This window comes from Colius striatus, chromosome 13, assembly GCF_028858725.1.
Source record: "Colius striatus isolate bColStr4 chromosome 13, bColStr4.1.hap1, whole genome shotgun sequence".
NCBI lineage: Eukaryota > Metazoa > Chordata > Aves > Coliiformes > Coliidae > Colius > Colius striatus.
Genome location: NC_084771.1, coordinates 22,368,639 through 22,391,519, shown reverse-complemented (window position 1 = coordinate 22,391,519; position 22,881 = coordinate 22,368,639). Strand labels below are relative to the sequence as shown.

The 22,881-nt window shown below is 42.5% G+C and overlaps 1 protein-coding gene across 10 annotated transcripts in view; it reads left to right on the top strand.

The window, feature by feature from the left end:
* IL1RAPL2 (interleukin 1 receptor accessory protein like 2) overlaps positions 1-22,881 on the top strand; it is a 390,373-nt gene extending 367,492 nt beyond the window's left edge. For 9 of the 10 annotated variants that reach the window (XM_062006928.1, XM_062006927.1, XM_062006924.1 and 6 more), the window contains 2 exons: positions 2,719-2,889; positions 12,190-13,640. In XM_062006928.1, coding sequence (XP_061862912.1) covers positions 2,719-2,889; positions 12,190-12,887 — 869 coding nt within the window. In that variant the 3' untranslated portion in view covers positions 12,888-13,640. Of the gene's footprint in view, positions 1-2,718; positions 2,890-12,189; positions 13,641-22,833 lie in introns of those variants that run through there. The other variant, XR_009819683.1, reaches the window with a different exon arrangement.

Sequence of the window (22,881 nt, the reverse complement as noted above, 5' to 3'; positions counted from 1 at the left end):
TGCTTTGATTCATTTGTTTTATGTTTCAATGTGAAGCTGCTGCAGTTTTTGTCATGTAACTTCCTTGGTTCAGTCAGGTTGTAATTTCTGAAACAATATTCTTGTCAAATTGTTAAAAGCAGCCCCCATGAGTACACATGGGGTTTTGTGTTCATGATGACTCTGAAAACAGCTTTTTATTTTTGCGGTGCATGATTTTAGAACTGTTGCAGCTTTGTGTCTCATTCTGGTCCTGCAAAATGAAAGATGGAAGCAGAACGTTACTGAAGTCAAAGCATATACAGAGACATTTCTTTCTAATTATATAGGCTATAGTGATAACATACAGAGCTCCCATGAGCAGTCACAGATGCAATTGCAGGGTCATTTTGCATTTCTACATGTCTTTCTTTGCAATAGGAGATTTGGAACTCAACAGATTTGCTTTATTCCTGTTTCTGAAAATACCCAGTGTAAGCAATACTGGTTGCATTGCTTTCCTGTGTTGTGCACAGCATTGCTTTTAGAGAAAATTATACTGAGGATTAAGGGGAAACCACTTAGAAAATTGCTCAAAACAGTGAAGCATCCAAAGCACGCAAAGCGGTGGGCAAGGATGTACAGGTCCTTCTGCTCTGTCTTGCCCATGTGAAGCTTGTGAAGAGGGAGGTGAGACTATAGAGATCATAGAATGACTGAATGGTTGGGGTTGGAAGGGAGCTCTAGAGCTCATCCAGCCCAACCCCCTGCTAAAGCAGGTTCCCCTTGATCAGGGGGCACAGGAACACATCCAGGCGGGTTTGGAAACCTCCAGAGAAGGAGCTTCCACACTCTCCCTGGGCAACCTGTGCCAGGGCTCCCTCACCCTCAAAGGAAAGAAGGTTTTCTTTGTTATTAAGTGGAACTTTTTGTGTTCCAGCTTATGTCTGTCACATCTTGTCCTGTAGAGATGTAACACAAGCAACCAGTCTCACAGTAGCCTGAGGGAACTGCTTCTGCCTACTTCTTGCTGCCTTGTATTGTAAGTAGAGGTGACTAGTGAGAGGACAGCAGGACCCACGCAGCTGGAAGGGGCAGCTAGCTCGGAGGCTACCTGCACGCTGGCCGTGCTCTCTATCAGCAGGTTTGTCAGTGCTCTGGGCTTTGCTTTGCTGCTTTTGCAGAGCTCACAAAGGTTTGCAGGGCTGTTTACCTCCCAGATCAGTTGGTGTCTGGTTCTCTTAAAAGGTTTTGGCAGGCTTCATTACAGATAGGATAGCAGGTTTTGGACATGCCTCCAAAGCTGAATGGCCTTTATTTCTTTGCTGTCTTTTCTTCTGTCATCTTTCCATCAGTAACTACTATTTTTATATGCTGTTGATTTCAGAGAAATATCAGCGAGCTAGGTGGACATCCTCCCATACAGCTATGGTGACACTGGGCAAATTGCCTTTTACAGACGTATAATTATTCAGATGCAGCTCTGACCCTCATGGGTCTGGCTTTGTGTTAAGAATTGTAGGAAAGTAGCTATCATTTCAAGGTCATCAAGGAATGTATTGTATTATAATTAGCTATTTTTTCCTTTTATCATAATGTAGTGATGATTTTTAGCTGTTTTAATTCTCTTTCATGTGAACTATTCTTTACACATAATTGGTACTCAGCAATTCTCCATTCATGCAGCTTTGCCCTCACAACATTAACTATTTGATTTTTCATTTTCTGTAAATAATGGCAGCTCTGCACTTCCCTGGAGACTGAATTGCTGAAGGTTGACTTTTTCAATATAGTATTTTCCATTACCACAGAGGAATAGCAGAGAAATGTTACTAGGACAGTCTGATCCCAGCATGGATCCCAAGCTCAATAGCAGTACCACTTCTGTTCCTGGCACAGTCAGCAGCTATTAGCTCTGTGTTTCAGATGCAGAGAGCTGGAGACAAGCCCCAGTGCAGTGCAGGAGGAGGAGGAGGTGTGTTGCCCATTCTAGCCAAACCTGAGCCCCAGTGTCCTCATGTGGAGTTGTCTGAGTCCCCACTGTCATCCACCCTTTGATTAGGCTTTGCCTCTGAGTTGCAGGCAGAATGGAGGGGCAAGTCTCCCCCTGCACCCAGTCTCCTCTTGGAGTTATTTCTCTCTCTCATACAGTGAGCCCCAAGTGTTTAAAATGTCCTGGATCAAATGACCTCTAAAATTATGATATTGGTTATAAAAACTATGACATTTTCTGGAAAAAAAAAGTACTTTAGACAGTTTATATGTGTCAGATTTTTTCATAATTGATATTTAAGTCATATCTTTTCTCCTAATTACTTGTGCAAGGAAGTTTTCCTTGCTCAAAAATCCCAAACTTTCCAGGCTCAAAAACTTTCCCAAGCTCACAACTTTTGTGTAGTCACTCTTGATGCCTAGGAGTTGAAAGGTTTCCATTGGCAACATGTAAAGGATTAACAGTGCCAGCCTTAATATTTATATCAAAATTTTCCCCATGATCTTTTCAGTTGCAAAATGTGTACACTGACCACATGAAAGTGTTACTAACTAGGTCAACATGCAGGAGAAAACTGAAAAGGATATCTTGCCTGGATCTGTACAATGTCCCTGTATAAGCCAGATTATATGTCCCTGTGAAAAGTCTTGATTGTATTGGGAAGTGCTCGACCATTGCAAGGAATAATCCAATTTCCAAGTGCTTTCCTGTATTCTTTGTAGTGCTTTGGCAGACTGCAGGCTGAAGAGGAATTTGTTTTCTTGCAGACAACAAGGAATATGATGCATATCTTTCATACACCAAAGTGGATCCTGATGCATTAGATTGTGATAATAATGAAGAGGAGCAGTTTGCACTTGAAATTCTGCCAGATGTTCTAGAAAAGCACTATGGATATAAGCTCTTCATTCCAGACAGGGACCTGATCCCTAGTGGAAGTAAGTATATCTGACCTTTCAGTTTTCATTCTCTCTGCTGTGTGATAAAGGCCTGGGCTCTGTGACAGGCACTAGATATGGAAAATTTCTCTCTGTGAAGTGGTTGTGAAAAGGTTCCTCAGTACTGCAAATCTGAGCTCTAGGTTAAAGCTTGTTCCTGCAGCACTGAAGCCAGAGAGAGATGACGTAGGTTTCAGTGGAGGCAGGAGCTAGACCTTCCTACAGGGAAGGCTGCAGCACTGCAACCAATACTGTAGTCCAAAATCTCTACATCAGACACAGGCAGCTAAACATGAAGCTTCAAAAAAGAAGATTTAGTAGTTTATGTTTTAACATTGAACATGGGATCATTGTTTTTCTTCAGTATCTTGTTTTGTCTACAGCAGCTTTACATGTAAAAGTCATCTTTCTCGTTGTCTTTTGGGTTTTTTTCCTAACTTTGAAGTCTCATCAGTAGCTACAGTAGTTTCCCAGTTAATGGTATAATACAGTGCCATTGTCTTCATTAGAGTTTTGACCAAGAGATGCATTTCTGAGCAATGTTGGGTTTGTGTGTTATTGTGTAAATAATACTAATTCTTCAGAGGTCTATGTACAGCTCTTTTCCATCCTCTTGCTGAAATAGTTGTCCATTTCAAATCAGTTTCACTGCTGTATCTGAAGATTCAAAAGTCCCTTTGTATGTCTGCACTAACAGTTAATGCCTTCCTAACTCTAGTTGTGGCATCTCTTCTGTCAGATTCATTTTGGGGCAAGTCAAAAAAGACCATGGATTGTATGCATCATGTTGATGAGTTTTCAATGCATGGTATATTTACTTTAATATCATGTTTATTTGAAATGCTATCCTCATGGGGGAAAAAAGAAAAGGCTATTTTTGTAATGAATTCTGCCTGTAAATCACTTCCATGGAAAGTATTAGAAGAGAATATGAGCTTCTCTCTGTATATGCTGCTGTATAGGAAATGTGAACAAGAAAAGCAAAGCAATGGCTGTGCTGGAGCAGATGTCCCCAAACATGAAACAGATAAAACATGGCTGCATTAGCAACCTGCCTGCCAAAAGACTTGAAACTGCTGCCAAATCCCAGTGGCTGCCCCAGAAGTTGGAGCCTACTTCTTCTGTGACATTTGAGGGAGCTAGAAACAGCTCTGAATCCTGTACCATTGGGAAAGAGGAGTCAGAGCTTAGAGATCATGCAAAGTCCTTATCAGTGGCTTGAATTTATAATTTATGTGTTGGGAGCTCCTAGGTTAGAGCTGCTTCTCTTCTTCCTTTTGCCCTGCCCCTGAAAGGTGTGAGTTGTGCTTCCTTACTGATATATTCCAGAAAGAGGTCTAAACTGATAGCCACGTTACTTCTGACAGTACAAGCAAGTGGTACTGAATTTTTAGATCTTATTCAAGGAAAAATACATACTTCTGTGTTAAAAATCACAGAACTGTTGTGATAGTTGTTTCGAATCCAACAATACAGCAATTACATGAGTGAATTACAGAGTTTAAAGCCAGGCTTTCAATGATAACTGTACTGAAGCACAGATTAATCTGAAAGGAGACTCTTCTTTCCATTTGCTGTACCAGCCAGCACGGTATGCTATTTTTGTCTATTTTTGTCATTCAGACACTCAGCAAATACTTGTCATCACTCTGGGTGTTCATTAAACCTCTCCTGAAAATGTAGGGTACCTGAAAATGTCAGTTCTCATTGATGAACATTCACAGATTTAATATCTCCTTTCTCCTCTCAAACTCACTTCTTCAGTCCTATGAAAGGGCCTGATTCTAACCTATCAAGAATGCTTAATCAGACATAATGACAATGCACAATAAAACGTGGAACTGAAATGAGTGTGATCTGTATGCTTCAACTGAGAAAGATACAGGGGGAGACACTTTATTGTAAGGGGGCATGAGGGAGGCAGACGTGAGGGGAAAGGAGGGAAGTCTCAGCCTCTTGTATTTGTGCTCTGGAGAAGTGGAAAGTGGCTGTGTTCCGCTTAATCCTCACCAGTCTTACAAGGACTTGCAGCGCTCAGCGGAGAGAGCAGGCAGTGTGATGTCATATGGACCTGTTAAGAGCTTCAGAAGTAAAAAGAACATATTTTAGAGTGACTGTCTCAAAAAGTGGCAGATATGTCAAAATACATAGCTCTTCAGAGTAGATTTCTGTAGGAAAAAGGGGAGTTCATCACAGTGATCTTCCTTATTTTAAGCAATATCTCTTCTCACATGTACTGCAGGTCCTCGTCTTTTGGTGTAAATGACTTTCTGTGTAATGTGATGCTTCTCCACTTTCCATTTTGACGTGTTTCCTTCTATATCTTGTGTGCTTAGACGTGAGCCATTTCACCAGTGCAGCAGGTAACGTGTTGTGAAGCTGTTTCACAGCATCTCTGCAGTTTTACGGTGCTGCCACAGGAGGGTGTGCATTGTTGCTCTCCCTTCCTGGCTGAAGCAATACATGCAGCTGTGACTTGAATTGGAGAGCAAGCAAAAAATAGATTTGTTAAACAGTATTTCATTAACTTTCTTGCCCACTTCTCTCAACAAAATAAAAAGATTAGTTCATAAAAATTGAGGGAAAACTTGGACAGGTTTTTGTCTAGCTGATTCCTCTCTAACCTCTGGGGAAAAGCTATCATAGGCTCTGCATGTTCCTTTGCAGCCAAGAGAGAGATTGCAGCCAAATGTCTCTTAGCTGGGACGTGCAGGCCCAAGCTCTGCATTTCGGGTCTGTGCTGAGGACCAGCTGTTTCAGGGATGCCTATGGAGTGACAGTGGCTGTTCCTAGGAGGACAGGGCAGGGATGGCTGTGGGGACTGAGGCCACCTCATCACCACTGGCAAGCAGATCCCTGGCATCCAGAGTTCAGGTCAGGTGGGACTGAGTCATGTTTTGCAGTAGGTGTTGGTTTCTGTGCCTTGCCAGGATACAAATGTTATCACAGTGGAGTGTTTTGTCCTGATGGGAGAACCACTGTGAAGGATGCCAAGGGCCCCAGTGATGCCTACCACACAGTGGCCAGCAAGAACCTTTGTGCTGACTCTTGATGCTGCCTGAGAGCAGCAGAAATGGATTCAGCTCCCCAAACTGGTGAGGTGGAAAAGGGGCTCTGCTGTCACTGATACAGAAGCCCATGTAGACACACAGGCTGGAAGATGAGAAGGGTGACCAAGGCAGGGAAACACACCATGCAGTGTGCTGTGTAGGCAGCAGGGCCCACTTTGCAACCCAGGATTTGAGTTGCACCTTAGAGCAAGTACTATAGCAGCTATTCTTTCTTAAAGAATAATACCCTTTGGTCTTGACAAAGTGAGCACCTGAAAGCTGGCAGCACATACACCTTTTCTGCCTAGATAACTAAGGCATAATTGAACACATTACCCTGTGTAAGGAGACTATGGTCCCTAAAATGCAGTTGCAGATGTTACTAAAGTTTCTTAGCAGTTATTTTTTCCACCCTATTAGTTTTCAGGGCTTAGTAACAAACTGTTTTTCACAGCAAGCACTCTTGGGCCCTGTGAGCTTTTTAATTCAGTATTAGGAGACCTGAGGAGGCTGAGTAGGTGGGGGGAGGGGGAAACACAAATAACTGTGCTTTTACCTGAGCCATTTTCTGTCTCGCTAAGGATGATGTGTCTACAGAGAGAAAGATCTGTTTGCACTTGACTGTTCTAAAATTGGGACTACATCAGAGAAAGATATTTTTCTCCTATGTTTTCTGCAAATTATTTTACACCCTGAAAGTGAAGAGGTCAACACTGTCAAGTTGGATTTTTAATACCAGTGATACAAATCTATTACAGCATCATCTCTTTGCTCTCTAAGCATATGTGCATTTGATCTTGACAGGATTGAATAAACACTAACAGTTCACTCCAGCTCAGCCCAGGGTATAGAGATCAGGCACTGAAAACAACAACAATGATGGAATAGAAATCTTTGCTTTCACCTGGAAAATGAGCGGTTGTCAGCACAACAGGAGAGGGCATAAAGCATGTGATAAAAAGCACCCAACAGTCAATATCACAGTTCTGGCACTTTGTAGTTTTGTCTGCCTGTCTGTGTGCCTTTTGCCTGGTGAATTCCAGCGTCCTGTGTGAAGAAAATAGTTGGCCTGTGTGCCTGGAGTTCCCAACATTTATGTGTAGTGGGAATAGACTACCCAGCTCCACAAACTCCTTTCAGAAGTCCTTGGTTGTCCATTCCGTATGAATCTTGCCCTGGATGCCAGGCATGGACAGGGGTAGCAGGGACACAGAAGAGTGACAGATGAAAGTGGAGTATGAACTAAAGCCAGAAAGGCTGGCTACCACTGAAGGCCACCGAGAGGGTCAGGGAGCTGGAGCAGACAGTATTAGAGGGCCAGAAGAACTTTTCTTGAATAAAACAAAGCCAAAGCCAAGGAGGAATGTTATTGTTGTCTTTCCAGTGGAAAGCACAAAGGTGGAAACAGAATCGCCTTCTCAGAGGTGCACAGTTGTTGAACAAGAGGCCACAGGTGTGAGTTGCAACACTGAACAATCCACTTAAACATTTGGAACATTTCCCTCACCATGAGTGTGGTCAAACACTGGAACAGAACTGAGACACCGAGAAGAAACCTCCAACCTTTGAGGTCTTCAGCACTGTACTGGATGAGGCCCTGAGCAATCTTAGCTGGTGCTGCTTTGGGCAGAGGGTTGACCTGGAGATCTCCAGAGCACTCTTCTAACTTGTATGAGTCTTATCAATCTGTGTTTCTAAATATCTGGAATTTTGATCCCAACATGTATTGCCAAACCAATTTCACCGAAATCACCCACTTTGGACGCTTTGGTCTGCAAGGAGGTGTCCCCAGAGCTGCCATTTTTCCTTCTCCTTTGTCCCTCCTTCCTTTGCCGTGTCAAAACCAGAAGGTCTGGCAATGGTGAAGGGAGCAGTGTGTGGAGAGGGCAGCGTGTTACACTGATCTGCATTGTTTGGTTCTTTATGTTGAACTCATTGACTGTCCCTTAGCTTATACTGGGATTGGGCTCTCTCTCGGGAGGGAGATCACTCTGCTGTGTGTTTCAGCTGTATTGCTGTACTGGTCTGAGCAAAAAGAAGAAACAGATATTTAATAAATAGGAAAAGTAAGACATGCAATCATGTTTGTTATAATAAAGTAATCAGAGTTAGAGTTTGGGAACTATAGGAAGCTGGGACTGAATTATTCTTCTATAAATAGCTTTCTTAAGTGATAGTCACATTGCCAAACTCAGAAAGACTGGTTATTTTTAGCATGCCAGGAACCACACTGTATGGGGTTGATGGTAGATACTTTTTGGTTCTTGTGGTGCTGCAGACTGTGCCTCTCAAAAATATCCATCGGACTTTGTGTAATTTCTAGTGTTCTTTCCCTCACCCTCAACTACTTCTGCAAATCATCTGAATCTGGTTAGTCAGTTATTTGTGTAAGCAACTCTGTGTCCATGGTGTTCATTAATTTCCTTGCTCTTAGTCTGCATATTAGGTTGTCTGCCTTTCCTTCCAGCCTGTGGTTAGTGTAGCTCATTCGAGATTCAATGGGCAGTTATGCATGATTCCATTGCAAATGGGATGCGTGTCTTGGACTTTTCCTTCAGTGCTTCACTTCTCTTTTTCAAACTACCATTCAGCGTCGTTACATGTTGACAGTGTCCAGTGAGCACATATTTGCTGTCAGGTGATCTGTCTTCATTACTAAAGGGCAACCATGCAAAAACTATGTTTGTTTATGGATCTAAAAGTTCTTGTTGTCTGTACCTCCCTGGGCGTTGCGTTGGAGATGATGCAAGTAAGTTACTGATAGAGCTATTTACAATTCTTTCCTTTTAACCTCTGTGAAATGCTAATGTTTCAAGAACAGTTTTTGTGCCATATTGCAAAATAGTGTTTCAAGGGGCAGAAAAAAGGGTCAACATTTAAAATGTTATCAGTCAGTAAAACCAAGCAGCTTAATTCTAATATTGATACTTCATTTTTATATTCTAGTTGATGATAAAATACAACCAACGGGAATTCAAAATTAACAATTCCATACTGATTTTGTCAAGACAAATCTTTTCTCCTTTCACAGTGAAATGTCATTGAAGTTGACACCTCCTGCAGCAAAAGTGAAGCTTCAGCAAAATTATATTTATCTGCTGTAAAAATGTTGGTCTGGAATCTTAATGGTTGATCTTAGCTGGCGATGTCATTCCTGAAATGCCTGCTCAGGTTGTTTTTTTCTTGAAAATGAAACAGAGCCATTGCAGGGCAATTACTTCTTAGCTCAGTGGAAAGGTGAAAACACCCCTTTCTCCATCCTGTATTGCAATATTTTATACCTTCTTATGAACTGAACACTAATGAATGACTGAGCCTGCAGTATTTTGAGCAGTTTCACCCTCTGAAGTGAAAAGAGGGTGATTTAGCAACTCTCAGGTTTATGCAGTCAGTCTGGTACCACGAGGTAAAATAAAGCCTGAATTTCCACAGACTGGACTCTGTCACTCCATGCTTTTCCTCAGAGAAATATTTCAGTTGTGCGTCTTGGAGATATTGCAGAGTGAACCCAATGGAACCACCTGCTCTAGGCAAGTTATCACCTACCTTTAGTATTAGTCCCAGGCTGAAGTTATTTGGAGTACTGAGTACTTCTGGACCAGATGGCTGGAAAATGCGTTTGCCATTTCATTTGGGTTTCTGTCTTCCTATAATACAGTGTATTTTCTCCTCAGTGCACCAGCAGAACCCCTGTGCATTGGCCGTGTCTATCAGTGAACCAGATGCAAACTTGGAAGTTGAAGGAGCCTGTAGTGGTCATTTGTGAAGGTGTCTGTTTAGTCGTCTGTAGAGAGAGCTCTAACTTGTTGCAATATCCAGTCAGTAAGGTGGGCATGCCAAAGTATGGGAGAGGCACAGAGGGGAGAAGTATCTATTTGAGAAAACAGGGAATCTTTCCTGTCTTCTCCTCTCCTCATTCCCTGTTTGACTAAAGCAAAGTCTGGTGAGTTTTTGATGGTATAATGGATTATTGCTGGGTTGTTGCTGTTGAACTCATTGCTACTGGATGTTTGAAGAGATGAAAGTGGAGTGATTTTGTGTGTTTTGTTGGTTTGTGGTGTTTTGTCTTTTTAATTAGTTGCATATAGGATATGCATGGCTGTGCTTAGTAAAACCTGGATACGTGGGACAGACCGGTATTGTGTCCTGCGGAGAACTGTGTGTTCTGAGTTGTTTGAAGGAAGGATGAATATGTCTCAGGAAAGATGCATGATAGTTTGTTGTTTTACTGTATCTTGCAGATTCAACCTCTAATGATGAAGCTTCCCACCTAAATTCTTTCTTTTTGGGAGCAGAAAGAAAGGAAGAAAATGAAGAGTCTGAGCTGTTGATACATTGGGATAATCTCTTTCCATTGTATTGAACATTTCTCCCTTTCCTTAAGTTTTGTTTCACCAGTTCTGCTTATCATTTTCTCATTGTTGCTGGTTCTCTCCCCTCTCCACTGCCTCTCCCATGGATTTTAATGTTGAATTTTTTTCATTAATGAGTAACTATTTTAAACAGAGTAATGTGGGGGTTTTCCTCATGAAATATTTGAAGGGAAAAAAAAAACCCAATCTGTAAATGCTGCATGATTAAAGAGTCATAAACAATTCACTAAAAGCCAGGATTGTTGCATAGACATTTGTAATGTATGTGTATGTCTTAAATTTTTGTGTGTCTGTGGGATGTTTGCAATTGCCTCTTTTTTCCATTTGTGAAAGAAATTCTTCTTGCTGCTAAGTGGTGAAATAAAACATTGGTAAAGGCAGATTTGATGCTAACTATACCTTCAATCTCATGAAAATAAGCTATTCTAGAATGTTCCTGTTGGCTTATTTTGTAGCTATTTTCTTTCCTGGAAGTAGTGTGAATAAGCATGCTGTGGTATGGTGCCGGGGACTATAAAAATGAGTCTTGCAGTAACAGATGTTGATTGATGATGTTAACTGTAATTGTTGTTCCTGCTAGAGGGCAGCGTGTGTAAGAGAGGCCCTGCCCTGTGCTGAGTAAAGATCTGTTCTGTGCAGCTCTTGTGTCCAAGTCTTCATTTATAACACATGCTTTTCCTCTGTTGTCAGGCGGCACATTCTGAGTAGCATGGTCAAGAGGTTCACATAGTTCACAAAAAAAAGTTCTGCCCTCTCTCTGAGCTTGCAGTCACAATTCAGTGCAACCAAAGGACACTTTCCTGACCTTGGTAGTGGGATTTTTTTTCTCAAGTGATTTTGTTTTTCTGGTCTTTACCCAAAACCCATTGAAATTTGTTGAAGTCTGTTCATTTGAATGGGTTTTGGATCAGATCTGTAAGTAGATTCCTTTCCCATCCTGTTCCATGTCAGACAAGTGTAGTTGGCTTCTCTTCACTGCCACCCTGGGACAAGTGAAACTCGGGGAGCGAAGCCCAACTTCAAGAATATTTTGTAGTTCAGTAAGCTGACATAATGGAGTTAAAGATGGGGCTGGCATTTCTGCTTACACTGATTGTTTGCAACTACTTGGCATGCATGAATAAGAGAAGAATGCTATTTTCTTTGTCACTGATGTCTCAACAAATAAACACCTCCAATATGTTTCAATTTTCCATTTGTTCCTGTCACTAGTGAAGTTTCTGTTAATACCTTGGGGTACAGAGAAGCACGGGTTTGTGATGTTAAAGCAGACCATTGGGCCACAAAGAACGTTATTGTGCTTTTGTGGCCAGTACCCAAAGAAGAAAGAGTTATCGTGTTGCTTCTGTGCAATAGCACAAGTTCTGCATGTGATGAGGGCTGATTTCTGTTTGAGCAAGTCACAGTTCGTGCACCCTGCAGCACCCTCATGTCCTTACATCTGAAACACAAGAACTGCTTCCCAGCGTGTGCCTCCCTCAGTGTGACGTTAATCGTAACCAGCGTTAATGTTAAAATTTACACAAACATTACATTGATCTTGACCTACATTTTTTCAGCAATGATCTGTGTATTTTTAGTCACTAATGCATCTACACAGTGAGGATATTATGTAAATAACATTCTGTTCAGCTGAACAGGGCAAAACAGTAAAGGCTGGAGGCTGTTATTAAGGAGTTTTCTATATGTACTCCATAAATAGAAATACTTTGTGATATGCAATCCTATTTTTGTGGAGTATATTGTGAAACGCCTCTGGTCTTAAGTGGTGTGGATCAGTAAGTTGTAGGATTTTGTTATACTTGATTGCAAGCCTGATGTTTTGATACAATAGACTTCTTTATTCTTTACTCTTTCTCTCTTTCTATAATTTGTAGCCTACATTGAAGATCTCACAAGATGTGTTGAACAAAGCAGAAGACTCATTATCGTGTTAACTCCAGACTATGTTCTCAGGAGAGGATGGAGTATTTTTGAGATGGAAAACAGACTCCATAACATGCTAGTCAGTGGAGAAATCAAAGTTATTTTGATTGAGTGTACTGAATTGAAAGGGAAAGTGAATTATCACGAAGTGGAATCTTTAAAGCACACCATCAAACTTCTCTCGGTGGTCAAGTGGAAGGGACCAAAGAGCAGCAAATTGAATTCTAAGTTTTGGAAGCGCCTAGTCTTTGAAATGCCAGGGAAGAAAAAGGAGGTGGTATCTCGGAATCAGGTCCTGGATTCTGCAGAGCAGGGCCTTTTTGGAGACCTGCAGACTGTACCTTCTCTTGCTGTCACAGGCACTTCTGCCACGTTGGTAGAGTCACGGGCTGGTTTAACTGATTACCATCAAGAGGATTCCATGCAAATGAGACATTATTGCAGAGGATATGAATATGATGTGTCATCAGCAACATTGCCAATAGCTTCCATCAGCAACCATCACACATACTGTAACATACCTTTGACGCTCCTAAACGGACAGCTACCTCTTAACAACACCGTGAAGGATCCCCAGGAGTTTCACAGGAACAGCCCTTTGCTGCCTTTATCATCAAAGGAGCTCAGCTTCACCAGTGATATTTGGTAGTGAAGATCAGGACCTTCTTGAGATGCTTCATGACCGCCATGAAGACGTGTTTTTAAAGAACTTAGCCCCTAACCCCATGGGGTGAGAAAACCTATTTGAAGCAGCAGCACACTTGTTTGCTTTTCTACTTGAACTTTTTTGTTTACATTTACAAATTATTGACAAAGGGGGCATTCTTTTGTAACTTGGTAATGTCCTCCCTGTCTTTTAATGTACAGTTTTATTGCTTCTTTAAAGTGGGGGGGGGGGGTGCAGAAAAATAACCCACGTCCTATCATTTTACAGTAGGTTTACAATCTGGGATGGATAAAAGGTCACTGCATGTGATCTCCAACATCCTTACATGTTTAATAGTTTTTGAAATACACAGAGGTTGTTGGGGTTTTCATACAGACTTCAGTACAGTTTGAAATTCTAATCATGTTACGAAAATGACTCTCTCCTGCACAGACCCCAAGGGGTCAGTCATTCTCAGAAGGAAGGAGGAGGAAACTTTCCCAATAACATTGTCTCACCAACACATTTTAGAAGATGAACAGCTGAAACAATGCAGATGAAGCTTTATCAGTAAAGGACGTAGTAACAGTTACTGCAGAATAAATCACCTGCTCACGTCAGCACCTCTTCATTTTATTACTGAGGCATGTTGTGTTCCTAGTCAATGGTTAGCAATGTGGTTTTATGAAACAACTTACTAGAGTATCAGAAGATATCTAGAAGGATTTTAAACGATTTTTCTGTCAATTATAGATTATTTCACGATTTTTTGCAAATTTTTAAGGACTTTTTTTAAAGGGTTTAAGTATAAATTTCTCTATTGGTCAGTTCAGTAATTTGAAATTTCTTAAGATCTCTTGAGCTCTTTTAAGATTTGTAGGAAAGACAATGGAACTTTACATAGGATTTTCTTTTTCCAAAATCAGTGGTTGCAATTTGAAATTAACCTTTTTGTGAGGACATCAGCAATAGAAAAATAATTACTACAGCAATATTCAGAGATGAAGTGCTAAATTATTCAGGTTTAGTAGTACTCTGACTTCAATTGCAGTGATAATCACCCGAGACAGTTCTCTCTCTGTTTATCTACCTGCCAATTTGTGTAAGTTGTAAATATGGCTGAAGCAGGAATGTTTCTGCTTTCTGTGCAACTAGTGAAAAGTGGTATTTTTAAGCAGCTGGCAAGGTCTTGCATTGCTCGCTTATGTGACTTAACCCATCTGTCAAATAGGATGCCGTCCCTTATCTTTCATGGAAGGCATCCTTGCGTCTTGGGGATGAGGAGTGCTACCCAGCATCAGACATTGCCACTCAGCAAGTTGCACTTTCTTTGGACCGCAGTAAGTTTCATGGAGATTTCCATACTCAGTTGGTTAAGGGTTGCACAGATAGACCATGGAGACCACAGTATTCAAGGAAAAAGCTCTAAATAAAGGAGACAGAAGCCAGTTTTGCAGCTTTTGGCATGGCTTTAGTGAAAACACGGTAGACATGAGAGTTTTGCCTCAGTAAGATATGCTGGAGCAAGTTCCCAGAAATATTTTTATGGCAGACAACCTGGCCTCTATTTCAGTCTGTTTTTAACATTGTTCCCTCTGATTGCACGAATAAAAGTTAGCACTCTGCAGTCAGCTGCCTGTGGTTTCATCAGCAAACAAGTTCAGTAAATCCTTGACATTTTTCAGTGGTTCCTAAATTGTACCCTACAGTCAAATGGAAACAAACACTGACCTAAGACTTAAAAGTATCCAGAATTGGCCCAAAGGCCATGAGAATGATCTCAAATGTGCAATAATTCATAGAGGTCGGTATTTTTCCATTGCTTCTTTCCCCAGTTCTTTATTCTGTGCCCTCTTACACCAGTTATTATCTGTAAGGTTTTCATTAGCTTCCAAATAATAAGTTTCTGTCGTTTTTTCTAGCGTTATTATGCATTTGACACTAACACCAAAAATGGAAATCTAGAAAAGATAATAATTTACTACACAGTGTAGGACTATAACTTGCTCTTTTGTGCAATTAAGTTCCAAACATATAGGTGTTTAATAGATGTATTTTTCTACCGAGAAAGTGATTTTACCTCCATTATAAATAGATGTATTTCAACCTCCTCCCAGAAACGTACAAAATTTGCACTGTTTTATAGTGTTACAGGCTGTGTTTACACTGGCTGTGTTCTTTAATGCAAAGTGTAATTTTAAAAAAAGGGAAAAAAAAAAACCTAAGAGAAAACCCTGCATGAAAAGAGATGCATATGTTGACATGAAAAGCTGTACTTTTCATTATTTTCCTTTCCACATTAGAATCAGGTTAATTCACATAGAATGTTCAGTGAGATTTTAAACCTACTAGTTCTGTATTAAGCATGCAAACTCAAAAAAAAAAAAAAAAAGGAAAAAAACCCCAAACCATATGCAGATTGGTCTGCTTCTTTTATTTACAACAATTAAATATGGGTAGCCAATTGATTTACCTAGTGATAATAAGTCTCTTAGAGCAGTAGCTATTCAAAAGCAAAATGCAGTCATGTTTGCATCGAGGAAACATGAAAAGAACAGTTTTTCTGACATTTTGCAAAAAGCACATTGTGTGTCTGTGTATTGATATCTTTTAGTTATAGATGAGAAGTCACAATCTGCTTTAAGATTGCCGAGTGTGTATTGAGTACTGCAACAATATATACCTGAACCGGAACCGCCTGGACCCCTCTGCTTCCAGCGTGGGGAGGGGACCTGAGCTCAGGAGGCCTCGCCTTGACTTGGTGTCATGTAGTATCAGCATGACATGCTAGAGGCCAAGTCTTTCCAGAGGTAGTACTTAAGGGGCTGGAAATATACTGTCAAACAGTGAAGTGCATCCATGAGTGGGACTTGGGTGCCACAGAGACCGGGAGCTCGCCGCTCTGTGAGAATTGCCTCTGTAGCCACCCTCAGCAGGGTCTCTCGTGGCGGCAACAACAGCAAAAATGTTGTAGCTCATTCAAAGGGAAACTCATTAGCTGAAATAGAAGGGCATAAGGACATTTTGCCATCCTCTCTCTCATCAAAACCGTGTGCTTATTGAGCTGGATCTCTCGGGGAAGAGGCCAGGGCACTGGCCTGACAGTGCTTGGTGCTGCATCTCGTGTGTGAGAAGCTCTTGGCTTCTCAGGCTGTGCCTTACCCAGTGAGAAAGCCACCAGCAGCAGGCATCCGTATTGCAGCCACCTGGGGCTCCTGATCTGGGGCACTTTCATTTTCAAGATGGCTTATTATACTGTTTGGAAAGTACTGTTTGTATAGTAGCCTTTGTGTGTGATGTGTTTCAGAGGCAATTGTGGTTTGAAGGCTGTATGTAAAGTGAGGTAGAAATGGGGAACCTACGCAGCCTCTGCAGACTTTATGTTCCCGAAGGAAGTTGAGAGAGAAAACGGTAATTTTAAATTAAGTAACAAAGTGGAGTGAATAATGGCAGTTGTTGGGGGCTCTGTGCTGGACCAGAGTGTTAATAATTAATTTTTCTTTCCCTAGACAGTGATGAGAACCCTGTATAATCACACTGTCATACTCTGCCTACAGGTCTGCTCCAAAACCCATTCAAGCCAACAGAAAGAGTTCTATCAAATTCAGCAGACTTTGGATAGGGCTGTAAAACCTTAAGTTTACTGTGTGCAGAGGAATAAAAAAGACAAAAGAGAAAGAAAGAAGTCAAGAGACTAAAAAGCCTTTGCTGATTTAATGTGCCCAAATCAAGCTTATTTTTGTCCCTGTTTGGTGCGGATATGCTCTGGGACTATCCAGCCTTGGGAAAGGAATTTTGTTCATTCTTTATTATAAACAAGATAAGGACTTGGGAATAAGTAACAGATACTTTTAGTGGGGAAAAAAAAATCCACATGATTTTTAAGACCTTCTACTCTGCTCTCAGTAGTTCCTTTGATTCAACAGGCTTTCTCTGTTCATCCAAATGCATAAGCACGTACTTAAATTCCCCTTAATTCAGTGAGAAATACTTTATTGAGCAGGGGCCTGGAAGAGGAGTTCAGTGCCAGAAATTATGGCATTTAGCAGCCTTTAGAATTGCGCCCTTATGGAGAGCCTCGGAGCAGCTTTTCCCATCTCAGTTGCTGAATAGATGTGAGCATTACAGCAGAACAGCCATCAGGGCACATGGCCTTGGGTACAAGAGAGAAAGCCTTTCAATACTTGTTAGCCTGGCAGTGATATCTCCCTGGGAACTCAGTGGTAGATGGGAGAACAATGGCTTTTTCACTGTGTCCCAGTCAAGGCAAGTGGGAGCTCACCATCAGCGGCCATCAGACGGATTGGTTAGAAATATTGTCTGCAGGAAACCTCTACCTCCATGCAGCCTTTTGTGAATCTCCTCTTGTGCAGCCTTCTTTTGCGCGCTCTTTGAGGTTCACGCCAAGGCTGCAAAGTCACTGAACGCTAAGAAATAAGTAGAGAGCATGAAGAAGGGAGAGAAAGAAGAGAGCAGTCAGAGTCCAAGGGTTTAGCAGGCAGAAACGCTCACTCGGTATAGCACAATGACAGCTCTTGCATGAATGCATCATGTTTGTCCACTATTCAATGGATGCTGGGCAAAGTTCCACAGAAAAATATCATTTCTTGCCAGCTCACTTGCTTCTTGATAATTTTAAAATTAAGTTTCCTGATGGATGGGAAACTTTCTTGATTTCTTTAGTTTAGATCCTTAGTTCTTGTATTACCAACTATTCTTGTATTACTCACTATTACATTAGTGAGTCAGGACTGTAAGAAGTGCTGACTGCTCTGAGGAGTGGGGCTGGAGGAGCCACACCGAGGCGGCAGGAAGAAAACAGGTACCTGAACAGTAGAATGATGTTCATTTCATCAGTATTGGTCTATTTGCTTATAAAATAATGAAAAATACATTAAAGTGCCTTCCTCCGTGGTCTTGAAAGTATTTAAGGATTTGAAATTTCTGTGATTTTAGTGATTAAAGCAGTTTCTTTCAGCACTACTTAGGGCAACAAATGTTAAATGATGTTGGAACACTTTGTTATGGGAAGAAAGCAGAGTTTGAAAATGGAAAGTAATGGCACATCAGATGTTCAGAACAGTGTCTGAAACATACTTTTCTTCCCTAAAGAAATGACATGAAGTGTTTGTGACAGTGAAGGAGGGACAGCTTTGCAGTGCTTACCACAAGAAGCCATTTGATCATTTCAGTGCCACTGGAGAAAAGCAGAGGTTGATAAAGCTGCTCCAAAGAGGTCTAAATAATGTCTAAAACAAAGAAACATAAAGTAAAAGTTACTGAGCTTTGCCAGGATATTTTTCATTTAAATATAAAACAGTAGCACTGCCAATAGAAGCAGAAGATGACCTGTCAGCATTTTCTCTTCATTGCAGTATCATTGCACAGCTACAGACCAAGAGGTAAAGCAAATAAAGAATAATAATAAAAATACAGTTTGTCAAGCTGAGCCAGATTCTCACGGTAGGTAACAACGATACACAACTCCTCTAATTCATTTTGATAGAGCATAATTGGCTTTACAAGATTTTAAGAGCTTTCCTCTTTTCAAGAGAAACACAAAGACAAAACAATGTCTTTTATACTACATGAGTTTTGCAATTCCTTTTAAGACTGTAAAATAATTCCTTTGTACGCAGCAGTGGGTGGTCAATGTTTTCCTGGCTGCAAGTTTCCACTGTGGACATGCAGAGTGGTTTGCTGGAGTGAGAGCACAAACAGCTATTGCTGGACCCCTTGGAGTTGGCAGACCAAGAGGGCTACGTGTGAGAGCAGTGGGATACTCACCATGCTCACACATGACAGGGTGGGCTCCAGCATTTGCCTGGGCAGTGACCGGAGCGGTCCAGGCTGCACTCATACTGTGTAGAGGGACTTGGAATGCTTCTGGTGCCTTCTTTTAATGGGGAAATGTAGGCAAGCCAAGGTGGAAATGAAATTGTCAAAGGAAGAATTGTGTGCCTTATTTCTTTCTAAATCCAAATTATTTGGGATTCAGAGCACGCCCTGGGATTTATGATGTGGAGGAGAGAATTAGTGATCCTCGTGCAGAGAGCACAAGGGGCTTTGCTTTTACTACCAAGACATATTTTCATGAGAAATGCAGATCCAGACATGGCCTGGACTTAATGTAAATTAGCCTCTTGTGGGGTGACTCAAGATGAGAAGGTCTAATGAGATGTGAAGAAGCTTTTAAAGTACAATATACTCTAATCAGTGTGCATATGGGGCTTAAAGGTAACTTCTGTCAGCACCTAAAAGGGAACGTTTAATATTTAGTCCCCAAATAGCATTAGAGACTCTGTATTCTGTGTAGACTGCACACAGAAAATTAACATCTATTCCATAAATTATAACAACCTCTAAAACCCTTAACAGCTCTTTGATTAAAGGATATCAAAGTCTTTATGATCATGAAACAATTAATCTAACACCTCGTTCCACTGGGGAAATGTTTTCATCCTCTCTTTCACAGATGAAAAACAGGGTTGGGATCCATTTTGCCCAAGATCCTACCAAAAAACAAATGCAGAGCTGGGGCTGTGCCCACAGTCTTCCAGTCCAGAGCTCTGACCAGCAGCTAATATTCCCTGGACAGGAGTGGCGACTTGTTTGCCTTGTCCTGGCTCTGTGGCCACATGGTCGTGACCAGCAGAAAAAGATTGTTGCAGTCTGCATGAACAACCTCTGAACAGCCCCTCAGTGGGTCACACCATGGCTGCTTTGGGGGAGCTTGGGAGAGCCCTCCCAGAGCAAATTGCCACACTTCCCTGTGGGATCAGCAGCTCGGGGCAGAGAGATAAAAAGACAGAAACTAATCACGGGCAGGGAAGTGACTTTGGAAGGACGAAGACTGACGAGATGACAGGAAAGCTCTGCACTGTAGCAAATTATAGGCACAGGGAGACAGCAGGGGGAAAAAAATGGACTGACAGATAATTTGTACCTAACAACCAGCCTGAACCCAGATCAGAGCTCTGGCTCTTAACGCTGCCAAACTCAGGGAAAATCTGAACAAAGTTCAGACTTCATTGCTAACACCCATCAACATAATGAACAGAGCAAGCATCTGTGGCATGCCAGTGCCAGGCTGCGAGGAAGCCGTCCGCCCAGGGCCAGGAGCTTTCACTTCCCATCTGAAGAATTTCTCCCTCCAGAATGCCTGGGCCAATGCAGGTGTAGATATATCTTAGTGCACAGGCAATCCAAAGCAGCCCCTTTATTGGAGAACAAAAGAGAGGAGCCTGAGACAGCAAGATAAAGGAGCACATTCATGAACTTGACCAACCTGACTTGTCCTTGGCAGACTCCCTCGGCTGTAAAACACAGGCACGCATGGCCTGTAAGAGGAGTGATGTGGCAGAGGCAGCCAGGTGGGTGAGGGTACCCAGGGGCAGCGATTTGGGGTAGGGAGAGGCAGGAGCACAGGCACTGTATGGGCACAACGGCATCAGCATCTCCTGGTCACCACAGCCTGCTCCAGACCCACAAGAGGCCTCCCACAACTATTGATGGTACCCAGTTCCTGACCTGACCCAATTCCTGGACTCCCCAGGGTCCAAAGAGAGGTAAATCCTGTCCCAACCACTCTGTCTCCAGGAAACAGGCTAGTAAAAGGCTAACAAAGGAAACAATAATAGTAGTCATCAATTCAGTGATCTGTTTTAAATCTCTTTTTTAAACCATTCACTATATCTTATAAACTCATCATTTTATGTGTCTTTAACATATTGAAGTCACTAGAGAGGGTATAGAAATAGCATCAGAGATGGCAGAGAGTGGTTTATGCACAGTATAAAACTGGTCACAGTCATATGGATTAAGTGGGAGACAAGGCTTTAGGTGGCTGGCAAGGTCTGGGCACTGTTCTGCGTGGGAGGAGAGGACACATACCTGCAGGGCAGTGGTGAGCATCGCCCACACTGCACCACAAGCACCAGCACGGAGCTGGAGCAGGGCAGCCCGAGGGGCAGAGTACCCCCGTGCCTCACAAGCAGCCAAGCATCACGGCGGCACGGCTGCAGTCAGCAAAACAGAGGCAGCCCATGAGAAAGGCTTTCCTTGCAAAATACAGCAGTGTAACCTTTGAGCTGCTAATCATTTTTCCTTTTTGGCAGCCAAACAAATCTTACGAAAGAATAATTCTCAGCATCCATTGTACCCTGAGGGTTAACAAACATGTGTAAGAAGAGCTCCAGATAGAGAGCTGGCAGCCTCTGCTTCTCCTTTAGTGTGTGGAGAGCTCTACTGACACTTCAGGGATGATGGGAGTTGTCTTTTCTTCTTTTTCTCTTTTTTTTTTTTGAGAAATAAGGTCACAGAAATTGTCAGAGGAGCATATGGAGCGATTATAGCTAAAGCACAGGAGCCTCTTTGAGAAACTTCCTGATTTTAGAAGCCTGATTCTTGTTGTTTTACAGTAAGACTGTAAATCACAGACTCTCCCCAAGGGCAAACCATGGTAGTTTGTGCAGGGTAGTGACAGAAGCTGAGGCAGGAGCAGGCAGAAGTACAGAAACCAGTGTGTCCCTGCGAGAAGGATCCCTCCTTTGGCAGCCTTTTCCCTTCACTTGGCAAAGAGGCCAAGGCTGGAGTGAGCCCAAGGACCAAATGGTTGTCGGGTGTCAGCAGGGCAGGGGCATGGTGTGCGAGGGCTGGCACGGGCACCGCCTCTGGGGCTGGCATCCAGGGCACAGGCATTCCAGTACTGTCACTTCCTCAGCACAGGATGCAACAGCATTTCAATACACAGGTCCATCAGGCCTCACTGGCCCCAAAACCTCAGCAAAGGGTCCGATTTCTAATACTTACTTCCCCTGAGCCAACAAAAAACACAGGAATGCACTGGTGGCAAAGCCACAGTGTCAGTGAGACTAAAATATCACCAGGTAACCCATTCAGGACCAGTTTACCTTGTAGTCAGTTATTAGCTTCTTAAATAGGACTTAAAAATTGTGATGTGGAAGCTGTGTTGTCACAAAAGTGAAGCAGAACAAGCTCAGATAATTTGTGTCCAGTTCTGGGCCACTCAGTTCAAGAAGGACAGGGAGCTGCTGGAGAGGGTTCAGCACAGGGCCACAAATACGATGGAGTGGAGCATCTCCCTTCTGGTGAAAGGCTGAGGGAGCTGGGGCTCTTCAGCTTGGAGAAGAAGAGACTGAGGGGTGACCTCAATAATGTTTACAAATACATAAAGGGTGGGTGTCAGGAGGATGGAGCCAGGCTGTGCTCAGTGATGGCCAATGGTAGGACAAGGGGCAATGGGTACAAGCTGGAACACAAGAGGTTCCAAAGAAATACAAGGAAGAATTTCTTCACTGTTCAGGTAAGGGAGCACTGGAAGGGGCTGCCCAGATGGGTTGTTGAGTCTCCTTCTCTGCAGACATTCAAAACACACCTGGATGAGTTCCTGTGTGACCTACTCTAGGTGGTCCTAGGGGTTGGACTGGATGATCTTTTGAGGTCCCTTCCAGCCCTTGTGATTCTGTGATTCTGTGTGCATACAGCTCTGTCGGGTATCCCTGGGAATGAGCCCTTCCCCTGGGCAGACTCCTGTGCCCCAGCTCACTCCGTTCTCCCTAGGTTTACCATGTGGTGGGGGTATCATTGCTGACCCCTCAGCCACCCTGCACAGACACCACACCATTCGCCCAGTGGTTTCATGTTTCACTCATGCTTTGCACCATGCAAGACAATTCCCTGGTGTGGGAAGGGAAAAGCTCCTTATGGACAGCTTGAAATGCAGCTCTGGGGCAGTGAGGATCACTGTAACATTTACAAATTACATTTTATGGTACTTGGTTAATTCAGGAGCTTACCAGGTAACACCAAGAAACTAGTTTTCATATGGTGTAAGATGAATTCAGCATACGTGTGAGCAGAGAGGCATTAACAACAACCTTTGGTAGAAGAGAACAACGTGTCTTTAACTTTGCTGCCTTCTCTACAGGCTGTGGAGGAAGTGACTAACTCCTGTGAAGGCAGTCATGGACCTGGT